At 43.3% G+C, this 16,792-nt stretch overlaps 1 protein-coding gene across 1 annotated transcript in view; it reads right to left on the bottom strand.

Annotated features, from left to right (window-relative positions):
• Positions 1-16,792, bottom strand: part of CHRDL2 (chordin like 2) — an 89,631-nt gene that overhangs the window by 39,539 nt on the left and 33,300 nt on the right. Inside the window, 3 exon segments of the mRNA XM_001367459.5 lie at positions 459-552; positions 7,360-7,502; positions 9,633-9,726. Coding sequence (XP_001367496.4) covers positions 459-552; positions 7,360-7,502; positions 9,633-9,726 — 331 coding nt within the window.

Below are 16,792 nucleotides of genomic sequence, written 5' to 3'. Positions count from 1 at the left end.
TGGGTTCTGGGGTCTCTTCCAGTTTGAACATTCTGTGCTCTAAATTCCTTTCCAGATCTAGTATTCTGGGTTCTGGGGTCTCTTCCAGCTCTGACATCCTATGCTCTAAATTCCTTTCCAGATAGTATTCTGGGTTCTGAAGTCTGTTCTAGCTCTGACATCCTGTTCTCCAAAATTCTTTTCAGATCTAGTATTTTGGGTTCTGAGGTTCCTCCCAGCTCTGACATCCTGTGCTCTAAATTCCTTTCCAGTTCTACTATTCTGAGTTCTGAGGTCTCTTCTAGCTCTGACATTCTGTGCTCTAAATTCCTTTCCAGATCTAGTATTCTGGGTTCTGAGGTTCCTCCCAGCTCTGACATTCCATGTTCTAAGGTTCCTAAAGCACTGACGTTCTATATTCCAAGGTCCCTCCTGGCACTGATGATCTGGAGTAACCACCTAGGCAGGCTTCGTCTTACCTTTGCAGGTGGGACAGCAGGAGTCAGGTGCTGGGGCAGGCGTGGGGCAGCTGGTTTCAGGACAAGTCATGAGGCCACAGTAGATTTGGCCTTCCTGGGAAAGAATAGGGAATAAGTTCAGTGATTGGGCCCTGTTGCCTTTGGAGACTAGGCATGGAATGCCAAAGCAGGAATGGGCTTGAGATTTGAGAACACAGAATTTTCTACAATCTTGGAAAGAAAGGACATTACAACAGAGAATGTAGAATGGAGGGATCTTCTAGGATGCTGATGAAGCTGATGGGAGGCAAAGGGCTAAATTTAACATCAAGAGAATCTAAATTGAAGTTGTATCCTGAACACTTTTCATTGGGTGGCCTGGAAAGTCCTAATCTCCCTGAGCCTTGGTTTTCCTGTCTGTGAAATGTGACATTCATTTATTTAATTAATTAATTTAGAATATTTTCCCATGTTTACATGATTCATGTTCTTTCCCTCCTCCCCTTCCCCCCTCCTGTAGCTGATGTGCAATTCCACTGGGTTTTACATGTGATCAAGACCTATTTCCATATTATTGATATTTGCACTAGAGTGATCGTTTTAAAAGTCTAGATCCCCAATCATATCCCCATTGACCCTGTGATCAAACAGTTATTCTTCTTCTGTGTTTCTAAGCTGATTACTACTATTAGTTATGATTATTGGTTATTTGGTTGAGTCAGGATTCAAACTCAGGGCTTCTTGGTTCCAAGCCCAACATTCCATCCACATCGCCAGCTAGCTGCCTCACATATCCCTATCATCTGTCATTTATCAAATGAGATCATGGGTCTAACAGGCTATGTGGGTTTCGAGATTTACAGAAAAATTTCAGTCTTTTTAGATTCAGTGGTCTCCAGGTAAGAAGTCAGGGATTCATTTACTGCTGTCCTTTAGAGAGGGGGTGCAGTGAATAGTGTTGAGCCTAGAATCAGGAAGACCCGAGTTCAAATCCAGCCTCAGACACCAATTGTGCAAACCTGGGCAAGTCACTTAATCTCATTTGCCTCATTTTCCTCATCTGTCAGATGAGCTGGAGAAGGAAATGGCAAACGACTCCAGCATCTTTGCTAAGAAAATCCCAAATGAGGACACAGAGAGTCACATGTGACTAAAAATGATGAATAACAACAGTCTTATTGAATAGGGTGGGCAGGAGATTTAGGTTCTTCCAATAATTTGTTTTATGACTTGGACAAACCATTTCCCTTTTAGGGAACTTGAGTTCCTGGTCTATATATTGAGGAGGCTGGACTTTATGGCCTTTAAGGCACCTGTAAACTTCACTGACATGATATTTTTGTCAAAGATATTAAGAAATTTTGGCCTTGACCCTAGGAATGAGAATAAGCACTCTTATTTCCACAGTACTCTAAGGAGAAAGTTCTGACTTCACAGCAACCCTATGAGGTAGGAAGTTTGATTATTATTATAAGCCCCATTTTGTTGATGAGAAGGCTGAGGTTCTGGTCACAGAGCTAGTAAATATCAGAACCAGGATTCCAACCCAGGTCTCCCCAACCATACCCAACATGCTCTTTACTTTACTAGGTCACCTCAAGAATAAGTAACATTTATTTATATGGTATATCGGCTAGTTAAGCATTATCTCCTCTGATTCTTCCAAAAACTAACAGAGCAGGGACTTTCATCTCCACTTTATGAAAGAGGAAACGAAAGCTCAGAATCACAGCTCAAAGCCAGCCTCCTCTTTGTCCTCCAAAAGGGTGCCCTTCAAATGGAGAGAGTCCAGCTCCTCATTCCCTTGCCAAACTGCATAAATGAGTTCTAATACAGTATGATTCCCTTCATATATTGGATACTTGCCCCATGTCCTTCCACTACCCCATCCTTTTATTTGAGGGGGGAAAAATAAAAGCCTAGGTGAAGTTAAAGGCTTCTTCTAGCTTTGATATTCTCTGTTCTAAGGGCCCTCCCAGCTCTGACATTCTCTGTTCTAAGATCCCTCCCAGCTCTGATATTCTCTGTTCTAAGATCCCTCCCAGCTCTGATATTCTCTGCTCTAAGGGTTCTCCTAGCTCTGATATTCTCTGCTCTAAGGGTTCTCCCAGCTCTGATATTCTCTGTTCTAAGATCCCTCCCAGCTCTGATATTCTCTGTTCTAAGATCCCTCCCAGCTCTGATATTCTCTGCCCTAAGGGTTCTCCCAGATCTGATATTCTCTGCTCTAAAATTCCTCCCAGCTCTGATATTCTCTGTTCTAAGATCCCTCCCAGCTCTGATATTCTCTGCTCTAAGGGTTCTCCCAGCTCTGATATTCTCTGCTCTGAGGGTTCTCCCAGCTCTGATATTCTCTGTTCTAAGATCCCTCCCAGCTCTGATATTCTCTGTTCTAAGATCCCTCCCAGCTCTGATATTCTCTGTTCTAAGATCCCTCCCAGCTCTGATATTCTCTGCTCTAAGGGTTCTCCCAGCTCTGATATTCTCTGCTCTAAGGGTTCTCCCAGCTCTGATATTCTCTGTTCTAAAATTCCTCCCAGCTCTGATATTCTCTGTTCTAAGATCCCTCCCAGCTCTGATATTCTCTGCTCTAAGGGTTCTCCCAGCTCTGATATTCTCTGTTCTAAGGTCCCTACCAGCTCTGATATTCTCTGCTCTAAGGGTTCTCCCAGCTCTGACATTCTCTGTTCTAAGATCCCTCCCAGCTCTGATATTCTCTGTTCTAAGATCCCTCCCAGCTCTGACATTCTCTGTTCTAAGATCCCTCCCAGCTCTGATATTCTCTGCTCTAAGGGTTCTCCCAGCTCTGATATTCTCTGCTCTAAGGGTTCTCCCAGCTCTGATATTCTCTGTTCTAAAATTCCTCCCAGCTCTGATATTCTCTGTTCTAAGGTCCCTCCCAGCTCTGATATTCTCTGCTCTAAGGGTTCTCCCAGCTCTGACATTCTCTGTTCTAAGATCCCTCCCAGCTCTGATATTCTCTGTTCTAAGATCCCTCCCAGCTCTGATATTCTCTGTTCTAAGATCCCTCCCAGCTCTGATATTCTCTGCTCTAAGGGTTCTCCCAGCTCTGATATTCTCTGCTCTAAGGGTTCTCCCAGCTCTGATATTCTCTGTTCTAAAATTCCTCCCAGCTCTGATATTCTCTGTTCTAAGATCCCTCCCAGCTCTGATATTCTCTGCTCTAAGGGTTCTCCCAGCTCTGATATTCTCTGCTCTAAGGGTTCTCCCAGCTCTGATATTCTCTGTTCTAAGGTCCCTCCCAGCTCTGATATTCTCTGCTCTAAGGGTTCTCCCAGCTCTGACATTCTCTGTTCTAAGATCCCTCCCAGCTCTGATATTCTCTGTTCTAAGATCCCTCCCAGCTCTGACATTCTCTGTTCTAAGATCCCTCCCACCTCTGATATTTTCTGTTCTAAGGGCTCTCCCTTCTGTGACAATCTATGTTCTAAATATAGGCTGTTTTAGCTCTGACAGTCTATTCTCTCAGTTCTCTCCCAGATCTAACACTCTGTGTTCTAAGGTCCCTTTTCACCCTGCTCTTCTCCATTCTAAGGTTTCTGCAAGCTGCCATGTTAGGTTCTACATTATAAGGTCTTTTTCCAATTCTGATATTCTATGGTCTAAGTAAAAAAAAATCACCAAGTGCCCCCTTCCAAATCTGTGGTTTCTTCTCATCCACGGGGCAGTTTACAGGTGTGAAATTATGGTGTGTGCGGGCATGAGCTGTGTGTATACAGAGTGATCTATTTCACCAGCCTGGGACGTGCTGAGCAGGGCAGAACCAGGGAATATTTAGATTGGTAAGGTTTCCGAGGCCGGGGGAGGCCGTACTCAGCAGTTTTCACCTCTCTCCTTTCCCAAGGTGCTGGAATAGTTCTCTAAGCAAAGCCACCACAGTCTCCTCACCCAGCCGCCTTCCTGGCACCCACAGGCCTCCAGATCTGGGGGGGGGCTCAGCACAACAGTAGGCTGTGTGTGCGCCAGTGGGCCGCCCATTCTGGAAGGACAGAACCGTGGCACGGCTCGGCCCTTGGGCTCTGCCGGAGTCAAGGGGTCTGAAAGTAGGTCACTCATAGAGACTGCCCTTGCTCCCAGCTCAGTGGGCACTTTGGGACACCCTGAGAGAAGAGAGAGCAGGGTACCTTGGGAAGATCGCTGCACTGGGATGCAGAAGAACTGGGCTTGAATCCTAGCGTCTGCCTGCCTCTTTTCCTCACTCCAAAAAACCCCAGGAAATAGCGAAGTCTAAGAGAAGGGCCAATGTCCCGAAGTAGAAAAGACTCTGGATTCTGACACCTGTGGGGCTCAGTGTCATTGAGTCACTTCATCATTGACTTTGTGTGTGCCCTTCCTAGAAGAATACTTACTGGAAGCAGGAAGTAAGAAAAGAATGTAAAGAGGAAGGGAGAGAGAAAGGGAAAAAGGAAGGAAGGGAGAAAAGGAGGAAGGAAGAAAGGAAGGGATGGAGGAAAGGAGAGAGAAAGAGATGGAGGGAGGAAAGAAGGAAGGGAGGAAGGAAGGGGTGGAGGGAGGGAAGGAGGAAGCAAGGAAGGAGGGAAAGAAAGAAGCAAGGAAGGGAGGAAGGAAGGAAGGGATAGAGGAAGGGAGAGAGAAAGGGATGGAGGAAGGGGGTGGATGGAGGAAGAAAGGGAGGGAGGAAGAGAAGAAGGGAAAAAAGAGACAAGGAAGGGAGGAAGGGAGAAAGGGAGCAGGGAAGGAAGGGAGGGAGGAAGGAAGGAAACAAGGAAGAAAGCAAGGAAGGGAGGGAGGAAGGAAGAAAACAAGGAAGAAAGCAAGGAAGGGAGGGAGAAAGGAAGAAAACAAGGAAGGAAGGAAGGAAGGAAGGAAGGGAGGAAGAGAGGAACAAGATATTCATTAAGTGCCTACTATATGCTAGGTACTATCTATACACTTTACAAATAATATCTCAGTGAATCCTCACAATACCCCTGGGAGGTAGATATTATTATTCTTCCCATTTTTACAAGTGATTAGAATGGATTAATAAGAAGTATCATGGCATCAACTTCCCTAGAGGCTTTCCTTAGGAAAGTTCAAATTCTGGACAAGAGCTAGGGATAGGCAGGGGCTCTCGCCATTTTAAAAATGAACTATGGATAGAGGAATATCAGGAGAATCCATTGCCAAACTATGGTCTATAAATTTCCATTTCATCCTCAAGAGGAAAAGTTATTTGGGTATGAACAGATCCTTTCCTTCCCTATAGCTCTCTGTGGCTCCCTGAGAAGAGCTGTTTCTCTGTCAATCAACAGTTTCAGTGAGCATCCTTTTACTGAGCCTTTACCATGTGCCTTGACCCCGGGCTAAGTGCCAGGCATAAGAGAAGCTAAAACATGGTCTCTTCCCTCAAGCCCATATTTTAATGGAAGAGACAACATGCAAATCACATATGTACACTATATGTACAGAATAGATGGAAAGTCATCTTAAAGGGGATTGAGGAACTGGGAAAGCCCTCCTAAGATGTGAGGTAAAGCTTGGGAAGCCGGTGGGCAGAGGTGGGGAGGGAGAGCTTTCCAGGCATGAGGCAGAGCCAGTGCTAAGTCATGGAAAGGGAAAAGGGAACATTGTGTTCAAGGAACATCAAGAATCATAAAAGCCTCTGAAAGGTTGAAATGTAAATGTAAAATGTAAGAAGATTAGAAAGGCAGGAGGGGGCCCCAGAAGATGCTCCCTAAGGGCAGGGGCCACATCTCCATCTCAGACTGGGGGGATCTCCCAAAGGGAGGGACTGTGGCTCTTGGAGCAACTTGTGCTCGTTCCCCAGTGACTGATTGTTTGACTGATATTTTGGGGGTTCACTTTAGAGTACCCTCTTTCTGCTCAGCTGAGAAAGCCACTGAATGCTGAAATTCCCTTGGAAGAATTAAAGCCAACATCCAGACAGTGTGCAGAGAAACATGCTGGGTTGGGCGCTGGGATGAAAGGTTCTCATCCATCCCTTGGCTCTGGGCTCTCATCTGAGGATGCCTGTGAATAGCTATTTCTGTGCATGCTACAAGGCCTGGAAGGAAATGTTGAGCACTGATGCATGGGGGAAGCCAGGATCCAAAGGGCTTGGCTGGCAAGGGAAGAGGGGGCGGGCAGCAGAGGATGAAGGGCTTGCTGGGGCCAACTAAACAATGGATAATAATAATGATGATGATGATCGCAGCTGACATTTCTACAGGGCTTCAATGTTTACCAAGAACTTTCCATCTCTTCTCTCCTTTTGATCCTCCTAAAAGCCCCACTGAGGTGGGTAGCATCTAGTATGATCACTCCTGCTTTACTGATGAACAAACTGAGTTTCAGAGGGGTGGCATGACTTGCTTAGGGTCATACAGCCAGTCAAATAGCATAGTTGGCATTTGGGACTAGAACAAAAACCTGGCAGAATTGGGAGGAATCTTACTTATCCAACTCTTTCGTTTTCTAGACAAAGAAACTGAGGTTCATAGCAGTTAAATGATGAACCCAAAGTGCTTTAAGATCGCAAAGTATTGTAAAATAGGTTACCTCTTTTGATCCTCACAACAACCCTGAGAGAGACTCTATTGCCATTCCCATTTTACAAATGAGGAAACTGAGGCTGAGAGAAATTAAGTGCTTTGCCCAAGGTCACACATAGCTAACAAGTGTCTGAGGCCAGATGGGAACTTAGGGGTATGTCATCACCTAGTTGCTTTCTCTCCTAGTCCCAGCATCATCCCTGGCTCATCCCATCCACCCCATCTCCACTCACACTCACCCATGCTGGAAGGCTGTTGTCTCTTCCCATTAGATTATAAGCTCCTTGGAAACATGGACTGTCTTTTGCCTCTTTCAGTATTGTCAACACTTAGCATGGTACCTGAATCATAGTAGGCACTTAATAAATGTTTATTAATTGATTGGAAAGGGTGGAGGAAAAACTTACTGAGCAGCTGCAAAAGACACACTGGTTGGTCTGACGGGAGGGAAAGAGCTCTTGGGTGGTGAACGTATCCCCTTGCTGGTAAGTGGTCCCATTGTACTGGCATGACTTCAGGGGGGCCCGGAGCCCTGATGGTGTGTGTGGTTCTTCAGAGAGAATGTGGAAAAACAAGGGAAGGAAAAGAAAAATGAAAGCTCCTTCCAATTGGAGACATTGGCCAGAGTCACCCCAAAGAGCCCCCGGCCTTTGCTAGTTAGCATCTCCTTCCTCCCCAGCATTCCCTTATCTTCCCCAAGATCCGCCTTTCCCTGTCTCACTTTGCTTGGTTTCAGAGCCAATCTGGCTATGCTTCCTCCCTTCCAGAAATGAGCCTTCCCTGGTGACTGACACCTGTGTACGTATCTTATCTACCAGTAGCACATGATAGACTCCCTGAGAATGGGAACAGTGTTTTGCCTAAACCTTACATCTCCTTTAAGACAAGCAGAGTGTTCTGCATACAGTAGGTACCTAATGATGTTGTTTTTTAATGAAATGGGTATGAATAATAGAAACTGATCTGAAGGAGAGAAGATAGGGCATTCTGGGTTCCATGGTCCCTTCTCTGAGGGAGCGGGAGCTCAAGTAGGTCCTTCCTGAAGTTTCTGGGTGATGGTGATAGGAAAGAACTTTCTTATTCCTCAACCTGGGACAGTCGCACCCAGGGTAGGAAAAAAGAAATCCATGTTCATCTTACTCTTGTGTCTAGGGCCTGAAGAGGGTCATAGATTTAGTTGGAAGAGACTTCATTCAGCAGGTTCAACTTTATTTTACAGATGATAGACTAAGGCACAGATGGATCAAGTGACTTTTCCAAGTTCTCACAGATAGCAGGGCCAGAATTTAAATGGAGTTCTCCTGACCCCAAACCAGATCCCTTTCCACTGGATATTCCTATATTGTTAACCTATATATAACCTATATGTTATTAATATGTAACAATATATTCATAGTGTTTTAACATTTACAAAATACTTTTCTCACCACAACCTCCAGGTGTAGGCATTTTATACATTTTCACCCTCATTTTACAGTTGAGGAAATTGAGGTTTTGTGGGAGTTAAGTGACTTGCCTATGCCAGAGCCATGACCTGGACCCAGGTTTCTTCAGGGTCTAAGTCCATGGCCCTTTCCAGGATAACATGCCACCCTACAAAAAGCAGCCACCCTGATGCAACCGGTGTCTAAGGCCACCATGGAACATTCCTCTTCTTCCTTCCTGTGCCCTTCACATACTTGAAAGTTAATTTCATAATTCTCCACTGATCTTTCTAGAAGATAAATATTCCCCATTCTCTATAATCCAGTTTCCTACTCCTCATATCTGACCTCCTGTAGGTATGCTCCATTTTATCAGTGTCCTTAAAAATCGGTCTGACTATAGCCTAGAACTGCAAGACCACTCACTGTTCTGATTGCTAGGACTTTACTGATAAAACCAAAGACAATGTTAGTTTGGGGGAAGGGGCTGCTATAGGATGTTATTGATTTATATTGGGCTTGTGGTTCACTATGCCCCTCAGATCTTTTTCATAGAAATTTATTTTAAGTTACCCCCCCCAATTATCTAAAACGAGGACAGTGGATTAGCTGAATCTACATGCTAGACTTGGTATCTCCTCCTCTATGATTCCCCCCACCCTCAATCCCCAATCTCCATTAGAATCTAGGCTACCATGTCTAGAAGGACCTTGAGAAAATAAAATATACATGTTTCCCCATTATAGAAATCCCCTCAAGAAGAGGACTTCTTAGTCTCTGCTTTGATATTTTCAATGATGGGAATCCCCTTCCTTAATGAAGGAAACCATTCCATTTTAGGACACCTAAGATTGTTAGAAAAATTTTTTTTAATGGTAGACTGAAATTCTCCCTCTCTGCCCAAAAATTCCTGCTTCCCTCTGGAGTAGTACACACAGGAAGGTAGAAAGATACTTAGGGGAAGAGAAAAGAATTAGAGAATTAGAGGAAAGAGACATGGGGTTAGGGGGCAGAGGTGGGACTTTGGGAATTTGGGTGAGGGGAAGGCTATGGAGTTGAAGAGAGAGGAAGCTGTGGAACAGAGGAAGGGACTGGAGGAAGAGGCCTGGACTTAGAGAGAAGGGGAATGAGTGACAAGATGGGAGACAGACCAGAGGGAAGAGAAGGAGGAAAGAAGGTGGATGGATTTGAGGAGGGAAAACATAGAGCCAGCAAGGGAGGGTTCAGGAGCTGGGGCAGAGACTGACACTACTTACCTACACACCGAGGGCAGCATTGCTGAGGCTCCGTCACAGGCTGAGGACAGTGCACTGGTGGGCAGTGGAGGCGATAACAGCTCACATGGGCACTCTATTTGGGCAGGGAAGGGAGGAAGAGAAGAGGCTCAGGAGATTGGTACTTTGCAGAGCCCTAGATGCTTTCTTTCTCAGTTTGGGTTGGGAAGAATTAACCTGGGGCCAAAATTGGATCCTGGAATTGTGCTCAAAATCATGACAGAAGAGAACTTTAGCTCAGAAGACTCAGAATCTTAGAACATTAGAGTCTCAGAGGTAGGAGAGTTCTCAGGACACAGAACATTAGCCTTGGGAATGACCTTGGAGTGTACAATGTCAGAGCTAGAAGCAGCCTTAGACATAGAATCCAGGGTGTTAGAGTTGGAAAACATGTGTAGAATGTATTATTTTGAAGCTAAAAGGGACCTCAGCTAAGAGAAAGCTTAGAATTTCAAATGTTGGAACTGTGAGTTGCCTTGGACAGATAGAACAGTTAATATCAGAACTGGGCTCAGAACATGAAACAATAGGATGTAGATTCTGGAAAGAACTTTAGAACAGAGAATGTCAGAGCTGAGAAGAACCTTAGAACAGAGAATGTCAGAGCTGTTAGAGATCTTAGAACAGAGAATGTCAGAGCTGTTAGAGATCTTAGAACAGAGAATGTCAGAGCTGGGAGGACCCTGAGAACAGAGAATGTCAGAGCTGGGAGGACCCTGAGAACAGAGAATGCCAGAGCTGGGAGAGATCTTAGAACATAGAATGTCAGAGCTGGAAGAGATCTTAGAACAGAGAATGTTAAAGCTGGAAGAGATCTTAGAACAGAGAATGTTAGAGCTGGAAGAGATCTTAGAACAGAGAATGTCAGAGCTGGAAGAGATCTTAGAACAGAGAATGTCAGAGCTGGAAGAGATCTTAGAACAGAGAATATCAGAGCTGGGAGGAACCTGAGAACAGAGAATATCAGAGCTGGGAGAGATCTTAGAACAGAGAATGTCAGAGCTGGAAGAGATCTTAGAACAGAGAATGTCAGAGCTGGAAGAGATCTTAGAATAGAGAATGTTAGAGCTGGAAGAGATCTTAGAACAGAGAATGTCAGAGCTGGAAGATATCTGAGAACACAGAATGTCAGCGACGGAAAGAATCTCAGAAATACATCAGAAATAAAGCCACTTGAGCATATGCAACATAAAATGTTAAATCTGTAAGAGATCTTAGAGATCATCTGGTCTAGCCCCTACATTTTAAAGATTTCAAAGCTGTGCTCCAGCAAGGGGAAGTTGTTTGTCCAAAGGCACTCATGCAGACAGTGGCAAGGTAGGAACAAGTCAAAACTTGCAAGGATCTAGCAGAAGAGGAATAATTCACCTACGTGGAATCATCTGAGGGGTGCCAATATTTAATCCCGCCTCCCATCACAGTTCCTGAAATTCCACCATTAATTCCTCTTGAACAAAGTCATTATTAGAGCATAAGGCACTTGCCTTTCTCTAAAAAGTCACCATTGAATGAATATATATTACCCGTAAAGGGAAGGAGATAAATAATTAATGTCTACTGATAACCTTAGCATGGAATTCAAGTGAATAATCAACTCTTATCTGGAGACCTGGCTATGAAGTGATGGAGGTGAGATCTGGGGCTCAGAGAAAGGTGACAGGTCTACAGCTTAACCTTAGTTCCAAGGGGTTATGACTTGTCCAAGGTTCCATATTGGCAGGTGGTGGATCCAGGACTTGAACAGAGATCTTGTAATCCCAAATCCAATATAAACATGGATCTTGTAACTTTAAATCCAGTGTGAACATGAATCTTGTAACTCCATGTCCAATGTTCTTTCCATGACACCAAACTGCCCTGGAGGGAAACTGCTGATTTCCCAGTTGTACTTAGGGCTGGCGGGACAGGGGCTGTCCTACTTTTTATCCTGGGGCAAGTTCAACTACCATCACCCTCACCTCAGTCACCAAGACTAATGCTCCATTCTGACTCAACTCATAACTTCCTTCCTCAGAACCGTTCTTCCCCCTCCCCATCAGCCTCTCTTACAACTTGTAGCCAGAGTTTAGTTGACCCAAAATACATGCCCCAGGAGCCTTTGGTTCTAGTTCCTTTTCTTCTACTGGTGGCTTATAAACTTGAACAAAACATTCCCTTTTTCTGAGTCATCTTTGCCGAGTAAACAAGTTGAACTTGATGATCTTTAAATTTGTTTTTTCTCAAACATTCTACATCCAGAAAATGTCTTCCCAATGGACATGATAGTACTCTATGACTTCAGGAATCCCCATTCATCCCCATATACAAATACAAATTCATTCGCAAAGTCATTCAGCTTGAACTAGGCCCTCACAAAAGCAATGCTGTCCTTTTAATTTTTCCTATTTGATTCCAAATCTTACTCCCCACAGGAGCTATTCTCCAATTTATCTTCCTACCTCAAGCCTTCCATGCCTTTCCCTTCCTGCTATCTTTCAGCTGAGGATCTCTTACTTTGCAGGGAAAATTGGGACTGTTGGACATGAGCATCTTCTTTTCCCATTCTCTTCATCTCAAAACTTCAGGGCATCAACCCTCAATCCCTCTTCCTTCCTTCTCAGGCTCTGACAAATAAGAGGTCCTTCTTGCAGAGGACAGCAGCTCTACTTGTGCAAAATCCTATCTCCTCCCATCAATTCCTCAATAATCTCCTCATAGCTTCAACCTGGCCCAATCAACTAGTTTTTTTCCCTACTAACTTCAAACATGCCTAAGTCTGCTCCATCCTTTAAAGCCTTCACTATGTGTCATTAGAATGGTCTTTCTAGGACTTCTTTTCCCAGCCGCCATTTTCCTTCTCATTTTATGTGCTTACTTTCCTAGGATATATTTTAACGTGACCCTGTCCCGTCCCTCTCTCTCTTTTCTCCTGATCTCGGCTGGGATGTTGGGTGAGTGCCAGGCAAGAGAATTTTTCTCATGTCTTTTAACTCAGCCTTTTACTTTTGTTCTTGTATTTTGTTTACTTCTCGTGATTATTAATAAATCTTATAAAATATAATACTCGCAGTTATTGGATATTAATTTAAATTTTACAAATAGCTCTGAGAAGGGAGATGGAAAGAAAATGAATCATGTAAACATGGAAAAATATTTTTTTAAATGATAATTAAAAAAATAAAAGCCTTCACTAGTCCCTACCATCCCCTCATTCTATCACCTTTCTTCCTGTTGTCAGCCCAACTCCTAGAAAAAGTTGTCTAAACTTTATTTGAGTCTGATGTCCAACTTCACCACACAACTGAAGCTGCTCTCTCCAAAGTTACTAATGATCTCTTCATAGCAAAAACGGATGATTTCTTCTCAATCCCCATTCATTATCTCCTGAATTTGACATTTTTGACCACTTCTTTCCTCATGGGTACTCTCTTTTCTCTGGGTTATCAGGATGTTCTTCTCTCCTGATTGTCCTCCTATCTACTTGAATTACCCAGTAACATTTTTTTAGAGTTGAAAGTTTACAAAGTGTTTTCCTTACAACAGCTATATGTAGAAGGTTTCTTTGTTGGTTAGTTGTTTCTGCCATGTCTGACTCTTTGGGACCCCATTTTGGGGTGTTCTTGGCAAAGGTACTAGAGTAGTTTGTCATTTCTTTCCCCAGCTCAGTTTACAAATGAGAAAACGGAGGCAAACAGGGTTAAGTGACTTGCCCAGGGTCACATAACAATTAAGGATCTGAGGCCAGATTTAAACTCAGGAAGATAAGTCTTCCTGACTCTAGTCCCAGCACTCTATCCACTGCATCACTTCTGCCTTCTCAAATTCCCTGGCCTTTAACTATTTTGTATTTGGTTACTTTATATTTTTTTCTGTTTGTATTCCTATAAATACTTATTTTATTTCCCTTATTAGACTGCCTCTTTTCAAGAAAGGGTTGCTTATTCATTATTATTCATTATTTATTATTATTTATATTGTCATTGTTGTTCAGCCAAGCCTGATAACTGCAGTCATCCCAGCTTTCTTGGCAAGGATGCTGGAGCAGTTTGCTCTTTCCTTCTCCAGTGAATCCTTTTGTCAGTCAATAAGAGGTTCAGGACTAGAAGTATTTGAGGCACATTTGAACTCAGGTCTTCCTCTAATCACTACCTCGCTGCCTCCTGTGTACTCAGGCTATTGTTCTCTGGGAAGTTGTGGTGTGCCAACTAGTCCCTAGTGCTATGAAAGAGACAGAGATCCTTAAGGCGGTCATTGTCTTCAGAGACCTTAGTCTTCCCTAGCTGACATGGATGAAAGCTTCCATCCTGCTGAAGCAGCTTATTCAACCACAGCACACGTCTACAATCCAAGACTTTCTACCTTATGCCGGAGAGACAGTACAGTGTAGGGATAGCCACCCTTGAAGTCAAGAAGATCTGAGACCTAAGATTTGATGTTTGTACGACCCTGAGCAAATCGCTGAAACTCTCAGGACTCTAAGATACTTTCTAAGACTCTCTAAGATGATCACTTTCAGTGAAGTGGAAGGAAGTGACTTACCCTGGAGTTTCCTATAGAAAATAAATCACAGCTAGTTCCTGATCCTTCTCCCTGTCTTCCTTATTCTAACCTAAAGTCACTTTGTGATATCTTAATTTTCCCTTTACAAATTAGGTGATATTAGTATCCCCATTTCAGAGATGGAGAAACTCAGTCAGATGGAGGTTAAGTGACTTGCCCAGAGTCACACAGCTGAGTCATAAGTGCTTAAGGATGCATTTGAACTCAGACCCTCTTTGCTCCATGAACTTTAAGCATTGTGGGCTATGGACTTTCTATCCCTTCAAATAGTTGGTGGGCAATGATCATGTCGCCCCTAAGCCTTCTCTTCTCTAGGTTAACTCTCCAGTTCTTTCTTTCTTTTTTTTTTCCTGTTCAGTTTACATTTTACTAGAGGAAGATACAAATAGTAGCCAGGGAGGGCTATTTTGACTGAGATATTACTGGGAGGGTGAGTGCAGCCACAGAACAATTACATGAATTCTCATGTATCAGGAGCCATGGGATGAGAGCTGAAAAACCTAGTTGGAGATGAACAGTCACACCAGAGAGTAGCAAGAATAAGAGACAAAAGATAAACATTCCAGGTGCTATACTGGTGCCCCTACAGTGCTCAAAGATCCGTCCATTCTTTGATACAGATTGGTTTCCAGTTCCTTTCCCATCCTAGTTGCCCCCTCCTGGCTAGAGCTTGTCTTGCCTAAATTGAGATGCCCAGAATTCAGCCTATCTCATTAAGTGTTTATTAAATGCCTGTTATGTCTAAGGTCCCCATGCGTCCTCCAGTGTCCCACTGCAGCTTGGAGATGGCGGTGACTTTGGCTTGGGGAGGCAATGCTAGAGACACATAAGGATTGTCAGGTCTTATGCAGCTAGAAAGGCTTTGAGCACAGGTCTAGCCACACACAGATCATCCTCTTTCTGAGGGTCACCTATCTACCTAAGTACAAAGAGCTTCATCTTCATTAGAATCTAAGCCTCTGAAGAGGAGGGATTATTGCATTTACTGTCATTGTATCCCCAGCACCCAACATGGTACCTGGCCCACAGTGGATGGTTCAGAAATATTAGCCCCTAGGCAATGAATTCCTTGATCGTATTCATCCATTAAACAAAGTGAAAATTTGCAAATGTTTCCTAGGCCTATATGGCCCCTTCTGATTCCATGGTGACAATGGTGAAGTGGCACAAAAGGAGTCAGAGGCTGTTAAGAAGTTACAGTTTTTAGTGCATCTATAAGCATTAAATAACTGTTGAGACTTGTAAAGGCAACTGGGGTACCGTGGATAGAGTTTAGGGACTAGAGTCAGGAAGCTGTGCTGCTCAGTCATTTCAGTCATATTCAAGTCTTCATTGCTCCATTTTTAGGGGTTTTCTTGGCAAAGATACGGGTTTGCCATTTCATGCTCCAGTTCATTTTACATATTAGGAACTAAGACAAATAGGGGTAAGTGACTTGCCCAGGATCCCACTGCTAGCTAGTAAGTGTCTGAGGCTGGATTCGTACTCATGAAGATGTGTCTTTGTGATTTCAGATTCAGTGCTCTATCTACTGTACCACCTGGCTGCAGAGCAAGAAGAACATAGTTCAAACCTAATCTCTGAGACTTACTGGCTGAGAGACCCTGGGCAAGCCACTTAGCTTCTTTTTGCCTCAGTTTCTTCAACTATAAAATGGAGATAATAATAGCACCTACCTCCCATGGTTTTTGTGAGAATCAAATGATATAATATTTGTACAGCACTTGGTATAGTGACCGGCTATTATTGTATTTGTCTAACAACCCACAGTAAAGTGACCAGAGAACCAGAGATACTGAAGCATGGTAGCCCTGGCATTCTTTCTATAAGGAAAAAAGAAGACATAAGGAAGTTGGAGCCAAATGGAGAGATGGCTCCAGGCTGTCTCTGGAGCATCAAATGAAGTACCTGGTGGACTTAGTTTCATCATATGCCCAAGGGCAAAAAGAAATATTATTTCACAAAAATGGCATATTTGAGCATCTTGCTTTGAAGAGCTTGAAATGGGCATAAGCAAAAAGGCTACCATGAAGGTAAGTGAGGTTAATATACCAGCATCCATTGCAGAGATTGAAGAGGTAGAGATAGCTAAGAAGAACTCAGTGAGATCATCAATGCCAAGGCAGCATCCATATTTATGCTCTGTGACATCAATATGAAGATGGATATAGAGAGGAAAGTAAAAAACATATTGGAAGATGAGGCTTGGGATTAAGAAATAAAAAAGATGACTTGAACATAAAGAAGAAAACTATAAGTAAATTAGGTGAACACAGAATAGTATACTTGTCACATCTTTGGGAAAGGAAAGATTTTAAAATCAGGCAAGAGTTAGAAAAAATTACAAAATGCAAAATAAATAAAATAAATAATTTTTATTATATTAAATTTAAAAGGCTTTGTACAAACAAAACCCAGCCATACCACTGCTGTGTCTGTACACCAGAGATAATAAGGAAAAATACTTTACAAAAGTATTCATAGCTGCACTCTTTGTGGTGGCAAAAAATTGGAAAATGAGGGGGATGCCCTTTGATTGGGGAATGGCTGAACACATTGTGGTATATGTTGGTGATGGAATATATTGTGCTCAAAGGAATAAT

Source organism: Monodelphis domestica, chromosome 4, assembly GCF_027887165.1.
Source record: "Monodelphis domestica isolate mMonDom1 chromosome 4, mMonDom1.pri, whole genome shotgun sequence".
Classification (NCBI taxonomy): Eukaryota; Metazoa; Chordata; class Mammalia; order Didelphimorphia; family Didelphidae; genus Monodelphis; species Monodelphis domestica.
Note: the sequence above shows the minus strand (reverse complement) of the source record. Positions and strands in the feature narration are given on the sequence as shown.